The 25,392-nt window shown below is 40.7% G+C and overlaps 2 protein-coding genes across 4 annotated transcripts in view; one reads left to right on the top strand and one right to left on the bottom strand.

Annotated features, from left to right (window-relative positions):
• Positions 1-10,538, bottom strand: part of LOC149022537 (ubiquitin C-terminal hydrolase 15-like) — a 62,813-nt gene extending 52,275 nt beyond the window's left edge. For 2 of the 3 annotated variants that reach the window (XM_089150597.1, XM_089150595.1), the window contains exons 1-6: positions 10,364-10,538; positions 8,563-9,036; positions 6,489-6,942; positions 5,957-6,395; positions 5,707-5,861; positions 5,515-5,603 (exon numbers count right to left, since the gene is read on the bottom strand). In XM_089150597.1, the coding sequence (XP_089006723.1) occupies positions 5,515-5,603; positions 5,707-5,861; positions 5,957-6,395; positions 6,489-6,942; positions 8,563-8,858 (1,433 nt within the window). In that variant the 5' untranslated portion in view covers positions 8,859-9,036; positions 10,364-10,538. The remainder of the gene's footprint in view (positions 1-5,514; positions 5,604-5,706; positions 5,862-5,956; positions 6,396-6,488; positions 6,943-8,562; positions 9,037-10,363) is intronic. The other variant, XM_089150596.1, reaches the window with a different exon arrangement.
• Positions 10,539-24,052: 13,514 nt separating this feature from the next.
• LOC149022536 (uncharacterized) lies at positions 24,053-25,111 on the top strand. The gene is made up of 2 exons (XM_089147644.1): positions 24,053-24,877; positions 24,953-25,111. The coding sequence occupies exons 1-2, from the start codon at positions 24,053-24,055 to the stop codon at positions 25,109-25,111; spliced, it is 984 nt and encodes a 327-aa protein (XP_089003770.1).
• The last annotated feature ends 281 nt before the right edge of the window (positions 25,112-25,392 follow it).

Below are 25,392 nucleotides of genomic sequence, written 5' to 3'. Positions count from 1 at the left end.
TAGGGTTGGTTGAGATTCGAATCATTTGTTCAATTCGCAAGTAAGTAACCTTCTTTATTAATCTTCTCTCCTCCCTCCATTCCCGTTTCTATCTACCCCTCCATATTCTTAATTTAGGATTTACTTTCAGCATTATTTATTGTTCTCCCTTCCCCTGGATCCTTGATCAGAGATGCCTACAGTCGTGCCTCTCTTTGGTTAAGGCTTCCTTTTCCTTTTATTGCTTTGTTTATTGCTTTGTTATTTACTTTCTGTTATTTATTTTCTGCCTATTCATTCATCATCTCGGACCACATAACCGGAGCAAGCCTACAGTCGTGCCTCTGCTTCTGGTGACGGGTGGTGTTGCATCTGCATTTTAGCTATGAACTAAATTTTACTGACTACTTTAACATACTAACTGGTTTTACTTTTTTTTTCCTTTTTATTTTTATTGTTCACATTTTTTTTCCTGTCTTTTATTTATGCATTGATTGTGTTTAATTTATTTTTCGTTTCAATTCGATTGCATTAGACGTATAGATTAGGATCGTTTAGTTTAGCTAATTAGTTAACAAAAATTGAATCATTCCACTCTCGCATTACTATTAAGAAGTTGAATTTTAAGTGGTATATCTCCTTGAGATTGACCCGTTAGCTACACGATACCGTGCGCTTGCGGTTACTTTTAAATTTCACAAACAATATGCATATAGGTTCAAACAATAGATACTTTACAATCGGAATCTAATAAGTATTTCAATATATGCCTTCAATTAGGCATCTTTCTCGTGATTTAAAAGGAAGAAGAAAAAAAAGCGGATGCCTTTTTGCCTAAAAATAAGGCAACACCAATTTGAGGCGCTCCGAAGGAGCCCAGACGCCGAGGCGATGCTTAGGCAACGCCTTGACAACTATGATGTGTTGTTCTTTGCTATATTGGTGTTCTTGCTGTGATTTTGGTGGTGGTGTCAGTGTGGAGTGGGACTTAGGGTGTGACCAGCAAGGATTGTAACAAGCATTCTATTCAATTGCAAACTTTTTGCAACTCTTCTTTTCTCTCTTTTTTTCTTCTTCTTTCTCCAGCTCATCTTATTTGTTTCTCCTTGTTTTTAGTCTGATGACAAGGCTCTGGTTTTCTAACAGATTTTATAGGCAACCAACCAACATACTCAAAAAAAAAAAAAAAAAAACCCATCAACATACAACCTCAAGGGTAATGGTATAACAGGACAAAAGACGCGAACACCCTCAAGAACCTCTAATGTAACCTGGGTTTGGGTTAGATCTACCAGGATCTTCAAGATAGGAACCAGCACGAATGGGTCTGTTGACAACAGAGATTAGGGTTTCAGTAACTAGGATGCTTCTATTAAGCACAGGAAAATATGAAAAATTTTCTATTTTCTTTATCAAGACAGAGAACCAAATGGGTTGGAGAGGTTCTACAGGAAATTGTAGTGGCTGGACAGGTTGGGGAGAGGGACTATGGAGTTGCAGGAGGCTGGGAAGGGTACCTATAGGCCTGCAACAGCAAGGGGAAGGGTTTCTAGGGCTTGCAGGGTGTGGGGGTGTGCTGGTTTGGTGCAGCAGGGATACGGGCGGGAATGGTTGCACAGGAGAGGAAAGGCGTGGGGAAGGCCTGTACTTACTTGTATGTTGAGAAGGTTTGTTGGAATTGTTGCTTGAGTGCTTGAAGAAGAAGAGAAAACTTGAAAATTGCAGAAACAATAGCTTAAAACCAGTCGTGGGTCACCCCCAAGGCTCCCACGACTCTAACAGTCAATTCTTCAATCAATTTCCATTCATAAACTCAACCTGAAAATTACAATGCAATAATAGGCTATTTATAGCATAAAAATAAGAGACTTTGACTAGAGTTGGGAATCCTTAATAGATGAGGATCCCAATACTAGACTAGCATACTCAAAAAGGAATCCAATTACTACAAAACCACAACCCTTAGATTGGAATCTTGTTAGGACACTTCACAACTTGCAAATGAAAACCAATTCTAAAGTATAAGATCCTCTCTCGACAAGGAATCTTATCCACAAATTAACTAACTCAACACAACTTTTAAAGGACTATAACTCTCAAACTACTTACTCAAATAGAAAACCAAAAGTAGATCCATGACCCTTATTGAGCCCAAAAGGGGGGCTTAAAAATGATGAAAATACCCCTGGGTGATTCGGCCAGCTTTAACTGACTTTCTTCAGTCTGGTTTTTTGGCCCAATTTAGGGGGTTCAACCCTAGTTACATCTACCACAAATCATGTGATAGGATAAGCATCAAGAGCTTCTTAACATTGTGATAGAAACCCAATTTTAGGGTTAGGCTTTCTTTAAGGATTCCCTAAAATTAAGGGTTTGCCAAGGATAAATTTCTCTGAACCAGCAAAGTAATTATCAGACCTAGGTAGGAAGGATAATACTGTTAAATAAAGATGGGGATCTGAAAGTGGAGATTGCGGGTAAGATATGGGTTTAACAAAACTAGATGGGATGGAAGGGGAATAAGTTTAAGGCTTCACAAAGAAATATGGGATGTATCAAATCTTCCCAGGAAACCGACAGCTGGGCGTGTGGAGGGTTTGGGGAGGATCTTGGGATGGTTTGGGTTATGGGATTTGGGTAATAGAAAGTGAAGGGTTTCTTGGGACAATTTTAGGGTTTTAACAAACCCAAATTGGATGATGATGTAATGGATATGGGTTGGATCTTTTTAAAGGGAAAGGATCTTGCTATTCCTCTTCTTTTCTTTCCTTTCTTTCTCTTTCTTTCTTTCTTCGATTTTTTCTTTCTTTTCTTCTTTTTTTTTTCCCTTCATTTTTTCTTTCTTTCTTTTCTTTTTCTGTTTTTCTGTTTCTGGCTTGCCGCAAGGAAGAGGAGACACGGAGAGAGAGAGAGAGAGAGAGAGAGAGAGAGAGAGAGAGAGACCAAGAGGGTTAGAAGGGGAGGGGAGGTGTCATAGGGTACGGGAGGGATAGGGGAAGGGGTAGAGGAAGTCATAGGGGGTAGGGGAGGGGATCAGGGGCGTTGTGGGGACCTAGGGATGCTGCTGCCATGGTGCGGCAGCAAGGGGAGGGGCTGGGGATGCTTGAGCAGAACAGGGAGGGTGGAGGAGGGTCTTACAGTGTTTAGGGGAGGTGAGGGAGGGGCTGGGGGTTGCTGCAATTGAAGGGGAAGGGGTGGGGGAAGCCTGCAATGGTAGGGGAGAGGAAGGGGCTAGGGTTGTTTTAGTTATTTGGAAACTTCATGAAAGCTTGGTGAAATTGCAGGAAGAAGACTGCTAGACAAAGTATATTGCTGATCTTTGAAGAAGAAGCTTGCTAAAATCCGTCGTGGCCCCCTCAAACAGGAACCATGGTCTTCAAATCAATAACTTTGTTCAAGTAATCAGGCTCAAGAAATACAAAGAAAGTACAGGCTATTTATAGCCTACTAAAAGACTCTAATCCTAATTGGGTTTCCCTTATAGATTAGGATCCTCTTACAATTAATCTCAACCATCCAAATAAATAATTAGAGATCTAATCGAATCTCCTTGAAGATAGATTCCCCCTAAGACTCTACAACTAAAGGAACTCTTCTTGAAATAAAAACTAACTTACCTATAACAATCCTATGTTAAAGAAAGAATCCTAAGGACTTAAGATCTCAACTTACAAAGCAAATTAAGACTTCTAAATAAAACAAGACTCTGGAAATAAAGAGATAGATTCTAAAATTAAATTCCAGCAGATAATTACGGTTGAAATTGACCAAATTACCCCTGTTAGGGTTCGGCCAGCCTTAGATGCCCCATCTTGGTTGGGCCTAGGGGCCCGAGCCAGGATTTTGGCAAGGTGCTGAATTCTGGTTCACATCACATTGGCTTCCGAATAAACAAGAAATTCCTCTATTCATAGAACTATAGAAGGCTCTAGTTCTCCTAATCAGGCATGCAGCCTCCATGATTCCATTACATCACTGATTGTAGATTTACACTATGCAAAAGAAACATTTAGTTGTTTATCATTACTCTTTGTTGATCTTGGAAGCTATAACGAGCAGTTGACTGAAACATGTGAGACTTCCTTTTCATTTTTCACCCACTTTCCATGCAATGATACACATTTAATTCCATCAACAACGAAGCATCAAGCATGCTGATCAATTTTGGCAGAAAATTTGAATTTTCCCACAAAACTTCTGCTACAGCTTTTAAAAACATTGATCCATGTCTCTTTGTTTGCTTTGCAGAAACGTAGGATTACTGAAATCAACACAGTTCACAGGATATCTTCTGTTATCCATTTCAAGGACAAGAATGTAGAAGACAAAAATAAGGTATAAATATCCTATGAAGCTGTTTCAGACTTGTGCATTAGTATTAGGGAGTCGCATAACAGGGACAAAAACATTGTGCATTGGATATGGGAAGTGTTGGTATTACTTGCTGTTCTATTTGGCAGTTTTGCAAGGAGGGTGGTAATCTCTAAGATCAATGTGAATCTAGTGAAACTATTGAATGCCAACCATTGCCTATTGAATTCAGGTTGATAACATTTGTTTCCCATTTGAAGCAAACAAAGAAGTAGTATCCTCTCCTCCTCTTTCAACCAATATATCCTTAGCAAGCCCTGTCTGGGAGCAATCCACAAATACAATTTTAATGGTTGCAGCTGCCTCCTCCCACTTAAGTAATCGATCAGAATGGGTTTTTGCGATTGTACATAGAGATCCCCGCATCCATCAGCAAACAGAATCACTTCTGATAAGCTGATACTCGGAGGTAATTTTGAAGGCTGTTTTCCTAGGATTAACATGAGCACAGGATTATCACCATCAATTCCACCAAATCTGGACGAACTCCTTGAAGATTGACCAATTACTCACAGCACCAAGTAAAAAATAATCTTCAGTTCCCGTGCTTTTCGTTGTCTCCAAATGTCTTTCACTTCACCCGAATGTATTCTTTGTTAAACCCCAAGATACTGCTTTGTTTGCTTTTGCAAACTGTCAAGCAGTCTTGGCAATACAAGAGCCGTGTCAAACTTATTGTAGTCCAGTATGAGTCTATGCATTTGAAACCCAATTTTTATTAATGTATTTTCCTTTGACACCAAAAATACAGATAGTGCTTTGTTTGCTGTCGCAAACTATCAAAGCAGTCTTGGCAATACAACAGCGGAGTCAACCTTATTGTAGTCCAGGTATGAATCCATGTATTTGAAACCCGAGGATTGTCACACATACACACTAAAGGTAAACAAATATCCTATGAAGCAGAAGAATACAAAACATGGCCAGACAATTTTCTGGAGAAAAAGTTAAACCAAGGAACTAAAATATATCTGGCCATTGAAACCAGTAGGACGTGAAATTACCTTTTTTGGTAAAGAGGGAGAGGTAATAGCTAGGAAATTCAAACTTAAGACCTGGTGAGCTTGGGCTTAGAGCACCACAGCATCACTAACTGCATTAGGCAGTTGTTGTTCAAAATTTGGCAGACTAGGGCCCAAGAAAACTTGAAAGACATGAAATTACCTGTTCCCACAGTTTAGAAGGCCTTTAGGAGATAAATCCCAGCTTTCACATTGAAACAACCTTATAAATTCTTCATAAGGAAACAGCACCTATGGAATCAACAGGGTCAAGTATGAAATTGTATATCCAGAATTGAGTAATTGAATAAAGAATATACAGCAGGGGTGGTTGTAAATCGATTGAAAGGTAAACCTTGTTCCTCTTCCGGCCATGACTGGTAACTTGTGTAGTGTCCTCTCTTGGAAGTCTAGATGACTTCCTCAGACCCATCTTCCTCATGATGCTGTCCGAGAAAACATTTTTGTCCTTCCCAGGGACAATAGTAGAAGCACCTTCTTGGCAGACTTCTGCATATATAAAACAATAATAGATGCAGTAAGGGCGAATAGGTTGAAAGAAAAATGCAACCACAAATATAATGAACAAAGCCTAAAAAACCCACTTGGCTCATTTGTTACACTTCTTTTACTCTGCATCCCTGAGCATGTGCTTTCTCTTGAAGCTTTCAACATTGTTCCTGGGGATCCTGAAATTTTGGACCCAGAAGGATGTAACATACTCCTAGATTTCATGCTTCCCTTGACCAAGATCATTTCAGGAGGGCATACTGAGTCAACAGTCTCACCATTAGAAGCCAGTTCTTCCCTAAGAAAACTGTCCCTACCTTGCAATCTTGTCCTGGTTTTCTCTGAATGTAATGAGCCTGTGGTACAAGGCTCAACTATTGATTCAGATAAACATTCAGTTTGTACTTCTAAGTTATGATTATCACGAATAGTAGTTCTTCGAGCAACTCCCCCCTTTCCTAGAACAGGAAGGCTATTCATGTTATGCTGTTTTGGAACTTGTCCAGACGGTGCAACAGAATCATCATTTCCTAACTGAAGGGACCAAAGTATTAAAATATTAGGGGATACAACAGTGAATGAAAAAATAACGCAACGCAAAGAAGGAAAAAAATTAAATTTATATACCTTATGTCTTATAGAAACTTTTCTGGATGAGATATTATTGGGCAAAGTTGAACTGCTATCAAAATTTCCACAGGCATTTTCAAAAGATCCCGACAAAACAGCATCTTCTGTTTTCAATATGTCTTGGTGAGATTTACGAGAAACACGCTTCTCTACAAACTTTTTCCCATCTCTCGGAACCTGACATGCATTGACCATGGTAGCATCAGTAGAAGCGATAGAAGCATCAGTAGACAGATGATTTGGTTTGCCGGAAGGGACATTATTTGGCATACAATGCTTAACCCCATATGCTTCAAAAACACCATTTTGGTTTTCATATGGTAAAGCCCCCTCATGCACATATTCATCAATTGAGGCAGGCTTAGTAGATGAACTTAGGCAGGTGGCCTCCAACTGCTGACATTCTTCCTTGTGACCCATCCTCCAATGAATAATTTGGCACTTCCCTGAACTGAAAAATTGCAATCAATTCAAAGCATTATGGATGATGAAGAAGGTCATGTTATGTTGCAAGAGAGGCCTCACATATATTTGCACCCTAATTACCCATTAAAAAAAAAGTATTATGGTTAACATATGTATAAATCTACAACGATACCTATTCTTTTATGGATAGAAATCTTGTTAAAAATATATATAGGGCTTCATCAGATACTATAGGAGGGGAAGGATAACACAGATGGTCCACATATAATACTAATATTGTGGATACATAAGTAGGTTGAGCGTAACTTTCTCTTGTCTAATAAGGAATGCAACTGGAATGGTAGATCAATGGTAGAGCTGTAGAGATAACAAGAACACTATTTCATAACATATGTACAGCTCTTAATTAATAATTGACCTGGCAACAGTAAAATTCATTTTCCATAGGACTTCCTGTAATGATTGCATTCCCTTACTGAATGGAACAACAATTCCCTACTCGCTAGCTAATAGACAACAGTTGGCAGAAGGCACGGATTATTAACCACGTCTTTCCCATTCTCCTAGTTGAGCTTTGATGCCTTGCGCCAGGCTCAACAGTTTGTTCCAGTTGACTGTATCTGGATAAAATGTCAAAATATTGGATTATATATCTCTTGGTCAATTGGAAAACCCTCGAAATATCCAATTCGTAAACTCTGGATTTTCTCCCAGAAGGAATTCATGACTCTATTACAAAGTAGGATAACCAACTTTAACACAAATTTGAAAGTGGCAGAGATCAGGCAAGTCACAACCCTCAACCGAAGATGGGATTGCACATGTTAATGAATTGAAAACAGATTCAAGCTGAGAATGGCTTTATTTTCCAGTGTTGATAAAGGAATAGCATTGAATCCTGAGAGTAAAATAGATCTTGTCAAGCACCCTGGATGTAGTATGGATGTCTCCACAGGAAAGGTACTTCAAGGGCATGTGGCCGACACAATGGTGCCATGGTTTGTAATCTCAGATTGATCTAGTGATCACTCCCTGGACCAGCACTGGGATCTGCCTCGGTCACACCCTGAATCCGGTCTAATCAATCAGATAAAACCCAGCTTTTAATACGAAAAATGCTTTTTTATGTTTCCATTTGTAGGTCGTACCAGTAAACTAGTCTCAGCCAATACCATTCCAAGGCTGACATTATGAACCTTGGTTTGAATTTTGGAGTACCAATTGAAGGAACGAGGGCTTTAAGCAGTCATGAACAAAGACATGTCAAAGTAAAAGCCCTTGGGATTATAAAATGTAAATCCATGCAGCAGCCTATGCAAAAAAGGTTAAAAGACATAGATAGCCTGATTCCTATAGGTCCTCATCATCGAGAAGATACAATCAAGGACCGAAAAACTGGAAAAAGAGCTATTACCATCAATACCATGTTAAACCAAAAGCAAATGAATTCAAGGAGCACTAATGAATGTTTATTTCATATTGATCCTTGCGGAGCAAAAGAGGGACAATATTAGATCAGCACAGATCTCCCAATATCATACCAAAAATGAATTTTTTTTCCCAGCTAAAGAAAGCAACAATTGGAATAGATATAATGTGATTCTGTAGTTGCGAAGAAAACCAAAAGGAGCGACAAAATAGATACCAGTATCTAACAGACTTGCACTGGGAGCAGCGGGTATTAGCTGGACCAAAGCATGTGGCACACTCATGAAACCCAGTCTTTGTAGGAGAAGGAGAAGCTACGACAGGCATAACGGTGGCAGTAGCCATTGCTTCAGCAAGGAGAGCTTCTTCAGCTGCTAACTGAGCAAGCAGACTTACCCTTTCCTTCTTCTTTGCAGCCTCATTCCATTTTCCGAGTAAGATGTAAGCAACCAAAGGAAGCACAACCAAGACCAGAAACAGGACAGGTATATCAGCTTCCCTTGGCTGAAGCATGTCCCCTTCAACAAATTCATGTCCAGCTTCCTTACAAAAGAAAGTTACTAAGCTGCATAAACCAATGTTTCTCCTTCATTTTACATTCTTTCCCTTCCTACATCATAAGATCATATACGATTGAGAAGAAAATGATGATTGATGTACTGAATAGTTGCTTAAAGAGAAATGCATCTCCCTACAAAAAGAAGAAAATAAGTTCACCAAACTGATGAAGCATCAAGTTACTAATCGCCTCAACCAGAATCCAAGTCCAAGAAAACAATTCCAGCTCAATCAAGATTCAAAACCATGAGAAACGAGAGGAATGGGAAAGATATGCATGGACTCCCTGAGACCACCACACCGTTTTTAGAAAATGTCCAATGGCATAAAGGGGGAAAAATAAAATAAACAGAAAACAAAGAAGAAGAGCAGAAGAAAGGGAATAATGCATAAGCATACAAGTGGAAGATATTAGCAATTGTATTATCTATAACGTACACAACTCAAACAGCAAAGCTACATGCCACCACCTGGACCTCATTCAAGATCATTTCAGGACTAAACTCTTACTTTTGGAGGAAGAAAAATCTTTAAAAAAAAATTAATAATAAAGAAATAAATAGATAGAAGAGGGGTTTATAGCATCAGTCTTCGTCTCCTTGTCTTTGCTCTTATGTTTCCGAAACATTGAGTAACCCGTGAGGAAATGCAAGAAATATCACATAGATACTGAAACCAGAAAACAATAAGAACCGCTCATTTCCATATTTGATAAAACTGTTCAAAAAATGGAGATTTCAAGCAGTAGCAAGATCACTAATGGCTTCATCAAATTCACTTCGGAAGTTCAACCGAAACTTAACCAGAGAAACAAAAAGTCGATTTCCCTTTTAGTGCGTGGAAATGAAGTAACTATCAAACGGAAATGCATCTTCAAATGCACGTTCAGCGCCTAGGTACCTCTGACACAGCAATATATAATGTAAAGACGTTCCAACAAAATGTGATTTTGATTCATCCCTGACTGAAAAAAAGGCTACTATTTTGCATTTTTACAGAAATATATCAATCAAAAACATCAACAGAATAAATACGAAACCCCGCATTAACATAAGGGAAAATGATGGAAGCTTTCACTTTTCAATTCCTCTGATGAGATTTTAAGAGAAACGACCAACAAACAAACCGGGAAAAAAAGCGTCTCATTCACCAATTCCACATCTATAAGTGCAACATGAATAAAAAAGAGAAGCAGAAAATCAATTAGTTTCGCTTCAGAGAACTAAGATTCCAGAAAATAAAAGATGAAACAGGAAAATGTTGTTGAAATTCCACATTACCCAGATGACGAAAGTAATCATTCGCTAGCTCAAATCATGAACTTTCATCTTTTACAAAGATTTCAATGGTTAAACCACAACCCACATGGAATCCATCAGTTTTAGTGTGAGATTCCGAGAGTTAAAAGAGAAAATCAATGAAATCACGATAAGATTTCATGGTTCTATTTTCCTTCTTACCTTGCATAAAAGTTGAAACCCACCAAATTGTTTACGACATCAACTTCCTTCTCTGCCCAGAGATTCTTTGATTTCTTTCAAATGCGTTCGAGAGTTCCAACAATCCACTGCAGCAGTCGCTCAGTCCCCCTTCTCAGTTAAGCTCAACCCCACTCGAAAACAATTAAGAAAAGAATATGAAAATATTATCTGTTGCTTCTCACTCCATTAAAGTTTAATGTTTCTAAGGATCCTTAGCCGTACAGTCCCATAAAGCATCAAGATTCTTGGTGTTCCTCACGTGGGCCATGACCTATCTCCTAGGTTTGTCCATATAGAGTAAACAATGAAAGATCACAACCGTCTATCAAGATAATGAACATAAAAAGCAGATAAAGATTTTGAAAATCAAGTAAATTATGATGGATAGTTGACGGGGAAATGATCCATCAATGAGAATTCAACTATCCAATCAGTAAAACCTATTTCACAAAATCATTTCACCTCGGATTTCGTTTCCCCATTTGCGCGATTCTCTCATCCTAAGTTATATTCCTTGGATTATTACTATTTATGGGCTCTTGCACCCAACCACCCCATCAGTATGTCCTCGACACACAAAATTTGACGATTTTTGCTCCTTTAACACCCCCTCCACCATATATTATGTTATTTCAAATGATACATGGAAAAGAAACCAATTTAAATGGCATCATATGGAGGAGCTTTATAAAAGGGTATGGATCACAAAGACAACTTGAGAAAGCAAAAGCAAGTGAAGAAAACTACAGATTGCGTTGCCACCAATAATCTTCCAAAACCAACAAAGAAAAGAGACATCTATAGATAGCCCCGTAGTCTGACCATAATCCTGATCTCTTAAAAGGAAAATCTACTTCTTTAAAAGTGGGTCTCCCTTCCTAAATGTGTAATAGAGGGGTGTGAGGAGAGTACAACAGGGTAGAAAATCTGCACTACATGATTCTTAGTACACAATATCAAAATAGGTATTGTAACAACCCCCATATTTCTAACCCGGAATCCGTATTGCTGGTCCGAGAACCCAAAGGTCAAGTTGGATTAATTTTGTGGAGTGTCCAGATAGAAGTTCATGATCCATATTCAGAACCCATGGATCTGGATTCTCTTGTTGAAAAATCTGCCTTATTGGGAAGTTGGATCTCTGGTAGAAGGCAAGTGGTGTTTGGAGATGTCCGGAATGAAAGTAAGACCTCCCCCATGTGTTGTTTTGGGTTAGGTTCTGTTTGGGTTTCAACCACCTGAGCAAAGCACTCTTGTATAGCAATATACTTGGGGGTGGTTGCTAGTGGCGGTTGATTAAACCAAGCGACCACCTTAAGCGACCACCACTTTCTGCTTGAGGGAAAATGCCCTATTTTGCCCCCTATTCTTTATAAATAGCATCAATCGCCCTATTAACGCATTATTATGTTCGGGATTGCTATTTTGGGCGATTAGGCGGCAGTGGAAATGTGCTGGAAGGTGGGCAAAGTGTTGTTAGTGATCTGGAACCTTTTCCCTTCTATTCTTGGTGATTCTATATAAGGTAATAAATCTCCATCTGCTATTCTCTTCTTTTTAACCTCTAATTGATATGAACCCATCCCCATTTTTGTTAGTGGTTACCCAATTGATCAGTTGTAGCTCTCTTTCCAATGTTCTTGATGAGATCTTGTCCAGAACCGAATCCCTGCATTTGTTAATGGATGGATCTAATAAAGGGGAGAATTTTGGGTGGTTGATCTTTGTTAATTTTAGGGTTTCGTTTCACCCATTTGTTATAGACCTATTAAGTTTGAAATTCAAACTAAGATCATCCCAAAACGGATTGAAATCGGATGATCAAAAGTCTAATTTTCGGAGTTGGAAACTGTCTGAAACAGAGGCGGTCGCTTGTGGAGATCGCTTAACCTAAGCGACCGGCACAAGCAACCGGCTGGTTTCCAGTGACTGTGTAGGTTTGATTTTGGATTTGTTTTGACTTTTGACTCTTATATATTCTTGTAACCTTGCATATAGGTGTTCTCTATTTCTACTTAAAGTTTTATAATTGTGTTTGGATTGCAATTTAAAGGACTTCTACTAAATTATAGGTAAGGACATGCATTCTTATTTATATGCAATTACATATACATGATGATTCAACTATTATATTTATTATTCTTTGATCATGTATCTTGCTGTAATTGTATAAAGCATGTGAATCTTATTGTATACTTGTTGTTTGTGGTGTTCCTTGATGTACTTCATCTTTTATTATATTGCACAACTGTTCATGATATGATAAAGAGTGATGTAGTGTAGTTGTGATGGAAGGGGTATCCATTGGGATATCTTGGCTGGAGATATCAGAGGGCTGTGGTATGGGACACGTGCTCACTGATGCCTCTAGCACTATCATGATTGCTAGATGACATACCTAGGAGAGTCTAGAATTGCATGGCTAGGTACCCCACATGCTATTACCCTTTCGGCAGGGGAATTGAAGCCGGGTGACCCGTGACAATGGTGATGTGACTCTGTTTCATCCTACAACAGTAACCAGTCCCATGCGGAGACTCAGTGATCCACTATTGGTCATGCAATGGTACGGTTGCATATGTTAGGGTTGGGCTCATGGACGTCCAAGGAGCGGACCGGGTGTCGTGAGGAGTCATGAGAGCATCCGCCCCAATAATATGTGGATGACCATAGGGTTAAGGAGTGGAGACCAACAGCGGTAGCCAGTCCGTGAGGGTTCTCACTCCTAGGTTGCGAAGGATACTGAACCGAGTTGGTTGGTGCCATAGGGGAAGTATCTGGACTCCATATAGTATGTTACCATTATGACTTGCATTGGATTAGAAACCCCAACATGCACCAGTACTCATTGCCAATGGTCGTGGTGAGAGAGTGTTGACTTAACCCCCAGCCATGGTTTGAGAGCCAGGTGTGGACTTACCCCTTTGCCCAGGATCCCTACAGAGGTAACCAGTCCTTGCCGGATCAGAGTGACTAGACCTACCCAGAGGAGGGCTGGTGTATATCTTAAAGCATGTCATCTGTTAGAGACTTGCATAGTTAGATCTTAGTAGCATTCATATTTCTGCATACCATCCATATCATTTCATATGTGCATTTGTGGATTGTATTGACATATATATGAGAATTGCTTGTTCCTTACTGAATTCGTCAGAACTCATTCCTTTCATTGTATATATTATATGAGTTGTACAGATGGTGGCACAACATCATAAGTTGGAGATGATTTATATGAAAGAGCCTTCTCGTATGAAGCTGATGGGGCACAGACAGTGGGACATGATGTCACATCCCGCCCTAAATCCACCAAGGGGATACCCTATCTGGATTACCCGGGGAGTGAATTATAGTCCCGCCGATCAAGTTTAGGAACGATCATAGTCACTTAGCACAATAATATAATCAAAAGCAAGAACAATTCCTTGTATCCAAATAATTTAATAATAAAAGTCGAGAAAGTACCTCAGAAGGATTCACAAATAACATCAAAGTGCAGAAAGGATTTCATTAGTATAAACAATCAAGTGTGAAAAGGAGGGAGGAAACCCATCCTATAATATTAGCGGAAGATGAAACAACTAAAAGTAAAGGTTACAACCGATTCACCAAATAACAAGTGAAACAACTAAGCTATAGTCCCGACAATTCAAATAAAAGGTTAAAAAGGGAATGAGGCGACATCCCATCCCTAACACACAAATATAAAACTGAACTGCTACAAACAAGTCCCGATCTCGGTCTACTCGTCTTTATCAACTGGTTCATCGCCACCAAGGTATGATACAAGTCTTCAACTCGGCCTCCGAGAGGGTGATCGCCACGATCCAACGGTGGTAGTACCTGTAGAAAAGTTTAACAAAATATGTTGCAAAAAGAAATGAGTTCAAAAGAACTCAGCAAGGTAGTCATTCCATAAAATATAAACCATATGATACAAGCAATAATATGATGCAATATGATATGGAAGACATGATGCAAGTATGGTTCTAACTCTATGAATGCTGGTCTCTAAGGTAGACATGCTTTAAGTCATAGCACCATACTTCTTTGGGTTGTCTTTCACTCTCCCATTCCATATCTTGGGAATGCCAGGGGAATATCGGTAAAGTCATCTCAAAAACCATGGTAAGGGGATCGTTCATCGCTCTCTGACATCACCATTTGGTATAAGTACTGGCGCATGTCACAGTAAAGCCTAGCCCAGTGCAAGTCATCTACTCAGTCATATTGTGACATCCAGCCCAAACCTAGCCCGAGATACCCTATTTGTTTTGGGATAAAGAAAGACTTGTTTAATGTTAGACCTTGAAGTTGGACCTTGATTTCAATGTTGTTATCCTTGAAAGCCTTAGGAGGCCATATCCGGCCTTATCCTTACCATGACCCGGCCCGGAATTTGTATTGTCTGTTGATCCAATGACCCGAAGTGGTGGGAAAAGTCCTTGTATACCCTTTTGGTTGATGATTTGGTGTCGGAGCCCAAGCCCATGGACATTGACGATGATGCCCCTCACTTGAGAGCGTTGTCAGTGTTAGTTTTGAATCTGCGCACCGAAGAGGGGTGAATTAGTTGGTAGACCTAATGAACACCTGTGCACAATCCAAAAGTATTTCCCGAAACTAGACTTCTTGATGGACTTGTAGGAGAAAACCCCACCCAATTTGACCCCATATAGCCCTCCAAATCCCGTCCAAAGTTGCTGAACTATGTCCGGCAAATCCTGCTTGCGCATCGAAGAAGGTGAGCTTAGTTGGTAGACCTAATGAACTCCCAGCTTGATCCAAAGGTATTTCTGGAAACTAGACTTCTTTATTGACTTGTAGGAGAAAACCTCACTCAATTTGACCTTGTATAGCCTTCCGAATCCCTGTTGAAGTTGCTGAACTATTCCCGAGAATTCTGTTGAAACCGTTGTTGGTCGATACTATTGGTCGATACTATCAACCAAAGGTATCGACCAAAACAAGCCCAGAATCGTGAAAAAGATGCTGTTTGGATATTCCTTTGTCCTTTTAAGTGAAACCTCGAACCTAAATCATTATTTCACTCATTTCAACATCCGAGAACGTGGGAAAGCTCCTCTAAGCCTCCTCTTTGGCTTGGGTGATGATCTTCTACAAGAATCATTGTTTCTCTTCTCTAATCTCTTCTCCAAGGTATGTAATCTCTCACTCTCTCTCTAATCTACTTCTACCTCATCTTGTTCTTGCTACTGAGTTCGTGGAGAAGGTGTTGCAACCTGCAACCACCTCTTCTACAAACTCTCTTGGGTTGATTAAACCTCTCTTCATTCTTTCCATGCTATGATTCTCATACATGATGTTCTGCTTTCTTATTTTGATTTTCCTCTTCTTTACAACATAAAGTCATCTCTTAATTTGATTTTCTCTTTCAATAGGTCGATTATATGTTAGTAATTGTCTATATTCTGCTGCTCATCATTCTATTGATTAAATTCCTAAGTTCTCTTGCAATTGTAATGGTTTCATTGAAGAACATGGGTCTGCAAGTTTGAACCAGGACCTCAAATGGGGTTTCAATCCGACCATTGGATCATGTTAATCTCTACGTAGTCTCCCGCTACGAAGCATCCTCCAAGTTCAATCGATCCGAGACCGGAAGACCCATTGAGCCAAAACCCAAAAATCCACGCCGTCCAAGACTGTGGTCGATACTATTGGTCGATACCACAACCCAATGTACAACCAACAAGGTTGATGTCGAAACTTTGCCATTTTGATCGTTCGATCTCCGATTGTTTTGATTCTCTCTAACCCAATATGTGTTTAGGGTTTAAGACTATAATTGGACCATTCTCTTGTGACTTCGGATCATCTTATTCACAATTTGAGGTAAGGATGGTTATGCCATATAACATAGACTGTATGACTTTACACGCTGTTGGTAACTTAGTAGACTTAACTTATTAATTGATTTTAGACATCATATGACTACCGTAGTTACCTTATGACAAGAACACCATGCTTAATTACTGATTTATCATGTTTACTTATCTTGTCATTTATTATATACCGTATTATGAGATGTTATGACATGTTTTCAATATGATAATGTATGTTGATATGTAATGGATGGAAATAAGCAGTGATTGCTAGGTTTGATTTGGGATTGGGAGTGCCCACGGATGCTGGACATCGGAGGGAATAGTATGGGATGTTCTCCGAAGATGCCCACGACGCCGGATCATTGGATGACATACATAGGACTGCTAGATGTATGGCTAGGAGCCCGCATATGACTCAATCGGAAGGGCATGAGACCAACGACCGTGGTAGTAGTGTGGATGGGCGCCAAGACCGGTAACCACCCGTGAGAGGACATAAAGCACGGATACCCGGAAGGGGCCATATGGTAGGGTTGCAAAGGCTAGACTGGGCCACGGCACTCAAGACCGTGAAATGACCGTGAGGGGACGGAGAGCTTCCGTTACCATGGTGGATGACCAATAGGGTGATGAGTCCGGTGAGTAATACCGTGACTCTAGTGTGAAGGATACCGGAAAGGATCCCGAGAGGGGAGGAATGGACGATCCGGAACCGACATGATATGACTAAGTAGATGACTTGCATGGGCAGGCACGACAGCCCAAACTTAGACCAAATGGTGATGGAGAGAGTGGGACCAAACCCCCAACCAGGATTGTCCGAGAGGGATCAGACCCAACTCCCCAGATGAGGACCGAGACTACCAAAGAAGTATGGTGCTATGACTAAAGCATGCTACCATAGAGACCAACATACTAGAGTTAGAATCATATTCATCTTATGTCTCAATCACCGCACAGCCAGATTGATATCATATGGCTATGTATTATGGAATAACTCCCGAGTTCTGAACTCACTCCCAACATATTTGTTAGACTTCCAGTACTCCCGGGACGTGACGGTCAGCACTTGAGGACTAAGTTGGTGACTCATACCACTTTGGCTATGGTGACTACATCGGTGAAGGCTATCAGCTCAAGACTCATATTGTCGGAGTAGATCCGGCCGGCTAGTTTCTATGATTATGTTATTGAGGAGACATTGTATAAGTTAGAAGAAACGAACTTAGTTGCTACCTACTCTGGAGATTTGGTTGTAACCTTACCTTATTTCGATCTACCTCCCACAGTTGTCTGATTTGGTACTTGTATTCCGCACCCGATGTTCGTGGATCCTTCCGTGATCATTTCTAACTATTATTAGATTACTTGAATACTATAAATTGTTCTGCGATTATATTATTGTGATAAGTGGATATGATCGCCTAAACTGGATCGTGGTGTGGATCACTCCAGTAACCAGATAGGGACCCCCGGGTGGATTTAGGGCGGGATGTGAGATGGTATCGAGCCCTAGTTTCGACGATCATAACTATAAACACGATAATGGAAGCATCTTAGTCATAGATCCGAAGTGACTCAAACTTTCTAGAAGTGAATAATAGAAAACTTGGATTAGAAACTTGAATAAATGAAGCATAATACATCTTGCTTGAATAATACACAATAATCAAAGTTTATGACTATACGGGTTGTAGTCATGGTTAGACTTAAGTTGTTAGTCGGTAGGTGTGTTAAGTTGTGAGTCGAGTCTGAGTTGAAAGTTGTCGCGTGAGTCATCCGCCGTGAGTCTCGGTGGAGTCGGGTTGTCGTCGATGAGTTTGAGCCGTGTGTTGTCGTATGAGTCCGAGTCGGGTGTTGTCATGGGAGTAATGGTCGGAGTAGTTGTCATGAGTTATAAGTCATAACTAAACATTTACAACTTCTAATGCAACAAAAGAAATGCATAATGTACAATAACACAAGTGAAACAAACTGAATTTCATTAATCACATAAGAGATTTTCAAGTCCGAAAGAGAATATATACGTGAAAGCATAAAAGGAAACTCCTAGCACTATCTATCTAGGTGATCGACTCCGGTGATCTTCTAATCCCTCCTAGATCCGAATCCTTCTCTCGACCGTGCAAATTTCTCTCCCAATGTATACATATAAGAACTCTATCCTCTTCAGTCGTGTCAATCAATCTTCTAAAAGCATACCTGGTACCGGCTGGGTGGATGTGACAGAGTGGTTCATCGCCACCAGTATGATACAAGTCTTCAACTCGGCCTCCGAGGGTTGCGCCACAAAAAAGGGTAGTACATGAGAAAAGTTTAACAAAATATGTTGCAAAAAGAAATGAGTTAAAAAGAACTCAGCAAGGTAGTCATTCCATAAAATATAAACCATATGATACAAGCAATAATATGATGCAATATGATATGGAACACATGATGCAAGTATGGTTCTAACTCTATGAATGCTGGTCTCTAAGGTAGACATGCTTTAAGTCATAGCACCATACTTCTTTGGGTCGTCTGTCACTCTCCCATTCCATATCTTGGGAATGCCAGGGGATATCGGTAAAGTCATCTCAAAAACCATGGTAAGGGGATCGGTCATCGCTCTCTGACATCACCATTTGGTATAAGTACTGGCGCATGTCACAGTAAAGCCTAGCCCAGTGCAAGTCATCTACTCAGTCATATCATCTCAGATCCAGATATGTCCATTCCTCGCCCCCGACGATCCTTTCCGATATCCTTCACACTAGAGTCAGCGTAATCCCGGATTACGGACTCATCAACCCTATTGGTCATCCACAAATAGTAAACGAGAAGCTCTCACGTCCTCTCACGGGTTGGTTACCGGTCTTGAGCGCCCGTGAGCCCAAGTCTATCCATTTGCAACCCTACCAATAAATGACTCCCACAATGAGATTTATGACCTCTGACAGGTTGGTTACCGGTCTTGAGTGCCCACAAATCCCCACTGCTACCACGGGTCGTTCGGTCTCAATGCCCTTCCGATTCGGGTCTAATACGACAGGGACATCCTAGCCAAACCACTAGACAGTCCTATGTATGTCATCCAATAACCCGGGAAAGAGTCGATAGGCACCTTCGGAGAACATCCCATACTATTCCCCCTGGTGCCCAAGGACAGAAGCGTCGATAGGACACTCCCCAATCCCAAGTTATACGTAGGCAATCACATATTCAAGTTCATCACTTCTCATGCATCCAATACATCTTCATAATACAAGTTAAATCATGATATTGAAATGAATCATCATAGACATAAGTAAACAAGAATAGTAATGTAACATGACAAGAGTATAAAGATTTCAATACTACTGTTCTAACACATATATAGCAGTCTTATAAAGATTTAAAAGTAATCCAGAGATTCTATTCATAAATAAGAACATGAATCATAAGTTGATGATCTATATGTTTATGGAGATAACCATCCTTACCTTAAGTTGAATTGATGAGTGACCCTAAACAAACATCAATAATAAGTTATAGAAGAAGTCGGGAAGATCGGATGTCAAACGGATCAAAACGGAGCAAGGTTGCTGTCAGCAACAAGTTTGGTCGATGGTCTTGGTCAATGGTATCGACCAAAAGGATCGACCAAAATTGTCTACGAGACAGAATAGTGGATTTTGGGGATTTTGGTCCGAAATGGGTCTTCCGGGGTTCAGATCGATCCGAAACTTGGAGGGATGATTAATAACAATGTAAGAACACTACCTAGCAAGTATTATCACAATCCAATGGTTCAAATGAAAACCCCCAAATTGATGTCCTATGTTCTAAAGACAAGAATCCTAGCATTCATGAGAAATTGATGTAATTGAAAGGGAAGCTAGAGAATTAGTTGGGGAATAAGTTAGGAACATGATTACAATCATTTGCAAGCCAGAGATTAGACTAATCATACTCCACATCTCAGTTTAGTATAAGAAATCAAGTTGTTAAGCAAGGAATCATGGTAATGTATATGTAAGGATCAAGATGCAAGTGAGGCATAGCAAGAATGAAGGAAAAGCAAGTATAAATGGGAAGAGACGTTCATGGCAAGGTGTTTGCAAGGTTGCAGCACCTTGGCCATGGTCTCATCAGTAAAAGAAGAAGGGAAGTGAGTAGAATAGGGAGCAAGAGAGAGAATCATACCTTGGAAGATGATAGTTGGAAAAGAGACAATGATTATTGTAGAAGATCATCACCCAAGCCAAAGAAGAGCCTAAGAGGAGCCTTCCCACGTTCTCAGGTGTTGAAATGAGTAAAATATCATTCTAGGTTCGAGGTTTCACTTAAATAGATGAAGGAATATCCAAAAAGCATCTTTTTCTCTATTCTAGGTAACTTTGGTCGATGGTTTTTGTTGATGGCATCGACCAAAAGGATCGACCAAAACAGCAGTAAACAGGTTTCAGCAGAAAATCCGGAAATAGTTCAGCAACTTCGAACAGGGATTCGGAGGGCTATACACGGTCAAATTGAGTGAGGTTTTCTCCTACAAGTCAATCAAGAAGTCTAGTTTCCAGAAATACATTTGGATCAAGCATGTGAGGTCGTTATGTCCACCAACTAAGCTCACCTTCTTCGATGTGCAAGCAGGATTTGCCAGACATAGTTCAGCAACTTCGGACAGGGATTTGGAGGGCTATATGGGGTCAAATGGAGTGGGGTTTTCTCCTACAAGTCCATCAAGAAGTCTAGTTTTTGGAAATATAATCAGATTGAGCATAGGAGTTCATTTGATATTTCAACTAATTCACCCCTCTTTGGTGCGCAGATTCAAAACTAACATTGACTTGGGTGAGGGGCATCATCGTCAATGTTCATGGGCTTGGGTTCCGACACTAAATCATCAACCAAAAGGGTCCACAAGTCTCATTTCCCCCACTTCGGGTTTTCGGACCTACAAACATAACAGGTCCCGGGCTGGGTCAAGGTTAGGATAAGGCCAGACATTATAGATCTACCCTAAGGGAAAGGTTTGACATGGCTTCCTAAGGTTTTCAAAGATAATAATATTGAAATTAAGGTCCAACTTTTAAGGTCTAACATTGAGCAAGTCTTTCTTTATCCCAAAATAAATAGGGTGTCCGGGCTAGGTTTGGGCTGGATGTTACACATGAACTTACATAGCATGAAGCCTCCTGAAGATGCTTGGTGTGCGCTTATAGCACCCATTGATGGCCGACGGAGGTAGATTGCCAAGATTTTTATGATCTATGGAGAAAGATTGGAGGACCCCCTTTACTTGTTAATTTAGAAAACCAGTTTTTAGATTTAGAAAAAAAAACCGGAAAGAAGATTATTTATTTTATTTATTTTGCTTCCGCTGAACTCGATATTATATTTGATTCTTGATTCTTTCCTTTGATTCTTTCTTGGATATTTATTGGAGTATTTGGACTCCTGTAACCTTTTTATTAATTATTGTACTTTTCTTGCTCTTGATAGTCTATACTTGTCTTTATTATTATTGATGGGTAAGACCGTGGATCTTGTGACGGTTCACTCCCACGGGTAGTCGGGCGGATAACCGAGATCGGCGGGTGGGGTGTGACAGGTATCATCATATAAAAATTAATACAGTATTGAATTGGAACCGATCAACTGAATAACCAAAATATGTTTGATTTGCACTTGATTTTTCCTATAAAAAATGCAAATTTTGACCATTTTTTACATCACTCCTATACACGTTGCTAATACGAGGAAAATTGCACCGAACCTGTGGACTGGGTTCATAATCTTCATCCAGGTTAGACCGTAATCGGGGACCCACCAAACGTTAATTTAATGATCATAAAGGCGCCGCATTTCGGTTATCAATCCGGTAAGATCTCCTAAATCGTGTGGTAGACAAGGCTGACTTGTAGGAGGCAACTATCAGCAAAGCAATGAGGGAATCGTGCCGAGATTGATAACTACATGCGTTCCCGAATATCTAGAAGGAAACCCTACAATCAGACAACCACCAAAAGAGATTGAGACTTCACCCAACGGTCGAGAATTGGAGGTAAAGCCTATATAAACGAGTGATCTGCTCACTCCAGAGGTATCTGAATCGTTTCCAATATACATATTCATTATTATGCTCTGCAACTTGCCAGAGCCTTGGTGATTAGTTCAATAACTGACTTAAGTTTCGGAGGTGGCCTCCCGACCCCCACGGTCAGGCCACATCTAACTCGTTTTTGCAGGCCATCATCAAGGAACCTGGAGGCTTGACATTTTCTGGACACATCATTTGGCACCGTCTGTGGGAAACGTTTCAAGAAGTCATGGTAACTAGATCAGCAGCAGCAGCTGGAGCGGCTCAACGGATAGCAAACATCCCACCACTCCTTGGGGAGAATAATCCGTCAAATATTCCCCAAGGAAGCCAACCTTGGGGAGAATAATCCGTCAAATATTCCCCAAGGAAGCCAACCCCCAGAAGCACGTGGAAACGGAGTTGATGGACTCAAACATCAAAACCATCTGAATCCTCTTCAGCATCAAGTAGACCAAATGTAGGTCCAATTCCTAGAGATGCAGGATATGATCCGCACTTTGGTTAGATAGGTAGTGGCTCCTGAGGCTCTTGATCAAGTAGAAGCCCGGAGACGTGTGGGAGGAGAAGATGAACAAATACCACACATTCAGGTGATTTCTGTCCAAAGGAAGGACAACCAGCCGAAGGCCAGAATTTTGGCCCAAACGCTCAAAGGGACCTTCTACGGCGAGCATGAGATTTGAGAACTGGCGAATTTCCAAGAAGGGACGATGGGTATGACAGGCCGTAGGCCAGCCGAACCGATTCCCAGACGAGATTGCCGAGAGGAGTGCATACTCACTCTCCAACATCCAAGTGTTCAGAAAGAGTGACTGTTCGGACGGAGGATGGATGAACGTTGCATATCGAGAGCTTGCCAACATAAACCAAAGGTTGGGGCAACTCTCCCAAGGGCAAAAAAATGATGATATTTATTCAGTCATCCGTAAGACTCCTTTTTGCTAATGCTATTGCCTTGTTCGTGTTTCCGCATAATTTTAGACTCCCAACTTTCACAGCATTTGACGGTTCGAGAAACCCTACTGCCCATATTAGCTATTATCAGCAAACCATGGCGGTAGCTAGAAACTCTGACGAAATTCTTCGCAGGGTAATCGCCTCTTCCCTAACCGGAGCAACCCAGAAGTGGTTTTCAAACCTTCCTTCGGGAAGAATCAATGATTTCGACGACCTTGCCCGCAAGTTCATCAGACGTTTCCAGAGTGGTATCCAAATCAAGAAAATGGAGGAAACACTCTTTACAATCTAGTAGGGTGGCAACGAATCGATTCGGGAATACCTTAAGAGATTTAACAAAGTCACCATGGAAATAGAGAATTTGGATGAACAGGTGGCGAAAACCACTCTCTTTACGGGGTTGACCAACTGAAAGCTATTGGAATATCTACTTCAGGATATGCCATCCACCTATGTTGAATTAGTGCAAAGGTGTCAAAAGCAAGCGTAAGTAGCAAAGATACTCAATGCACGACAAGGAGAATCTCAGACTACAACCAAGGAACAAAAGGTCCCCAAGAAAAGCCAAAAACAAAAACAGCCTGTTCAAGATCGTGATCGGGCTAGAAAGTCACGTTCGACTTGGAGGCAGCGATCACTTGATCAAGACGGGTATACACCATTAAATGCTCCCCGATCGGAGATATTGATGCAGATAAAAAATCAAGATATTTTGAAATGGCCATCTAAGATAGTTATGAAGACCGGGGAAAAGAATATGGAGAGATATTGTCTTTTCACAAAGATTTTGGGCACTAACTAATGACTTGTAGGCACCTCAAGGCAGCTATTGAAAGATTAATCAATCAGGGGCATCTCGCAAGTTTTTTAAAAGTTCGGGAGGATGAGAAGAGAACAATGAATGAAAAAAGGGATTGTTCGGCAAGCAGGGAGTATCGAGTCGAGGTTCCAAAATCTAAAAAAGGCAAGGAATTGGCAGGACCTAGTAGATCCCCAATTCTCACTATATTCGGAGGACCCGGACCTGAGTCCTTGAGGAAGCTAAAGGCAAAATCAAGATTCGTGGGATTAGAAGAATCCCAGAAAAGAAAGAAAGTGGAAGAAGTTCCCATCACGTTTGGAGAAGAAGATGAGCGAGGTGTGAGCATGCCTCATGATGATGCAATAGTTATCAAAGTAGAAATCGGGCGAAGGGAGATACACAGGGTCCTAATAGATACGGGATCTTCGGCTGATCTTCTCTCCTATGAAGCTTTTCAGAAGCTAAAGGTTGAGAAAGATCTGATGAAGCCATCTTCAACACACCTTTGTGGATTCGCTGGCTCATCTGTTATAATCGAGGGAGTAGTTCAGTTAGATCTTTCGGTAGGAAATTTCCCGAAGGAATCCACCATTCGGGTAAACTTTCTGGTGGTTCAGGACCTTCCTGCCTACAACATGATCCTCGGTAGGCCTTCGTTAACAAAGCTAGGCGCCATAGTCTCGCCAAAACATATGAAGATAAAGTTTCCCACTGACACTGGAATTGGGCAAGTAGTTTCAGATCAAAAACTCTCCCGACAGTGTTATGTGGCTTATCTTAAGGACAAGGAAGGACCAGAAAAAGCCACAGACTTACCAATTGAGGTAAGGGATGATCGGGATGAAGATACCATGCAAAGGCCCGAACCAGTGGAAAAATTAGATCAAATCTGCTTACAGCCAGGAGATGGGACAAAATCCACTTATATTGGGTTTGAACAACAAGAACCCTTCGAGGAAGAACTAAGAACTTTTCTTCAGAAAAGCGTAGATGTTTTTGCCTGGTCAGCAAACGATATGCCAGGAATTGATCGAGCTATGCCCGAGCACAAGCTTTGAATCAATTCAGAGGTCAAGCCTGTAATTTAGAGGAGACGGAACTTCTCAATTGAAAAGCATGAGGCTATCAGAGGGGAGGTCGAGAAATGGAAGAAGTCTAGTTTTATTGAAACCATCGAGTGCCCAACATGGTTGGCTAATGTCATAATGGTAGAAAAGTCGAACGGGAAGTGGAGAATGTGTACTGATTACACAGACCTCAACAAAGCATGCCCAAAGGATTGCTACCCTTTACCACACATAGATCTTTTGATTGACGCAACGGCCGGGTGTGAAACATT

The sequence above is a fragment of the Hakea prostrata genome, chromosome 3 (assembly GCF_041222555.1).
Source record: "Hakea prostrata isolate BN-2017 chromosome 3, UWA_Hpros_2, whole genome shotgun sequence".
In the NCBI taxonomy this organism is placed as follows: Eukaryota; Viridiplantae; Streptophyta; class Magnoliopsida; order Proteales; family Proteaceae; genus Hakea; species Hakea prostrata.
Note: the sequence above shows the minus strand (reverse complement) of the source record. Positions and strands in the feature narration are given on the sequence as shown.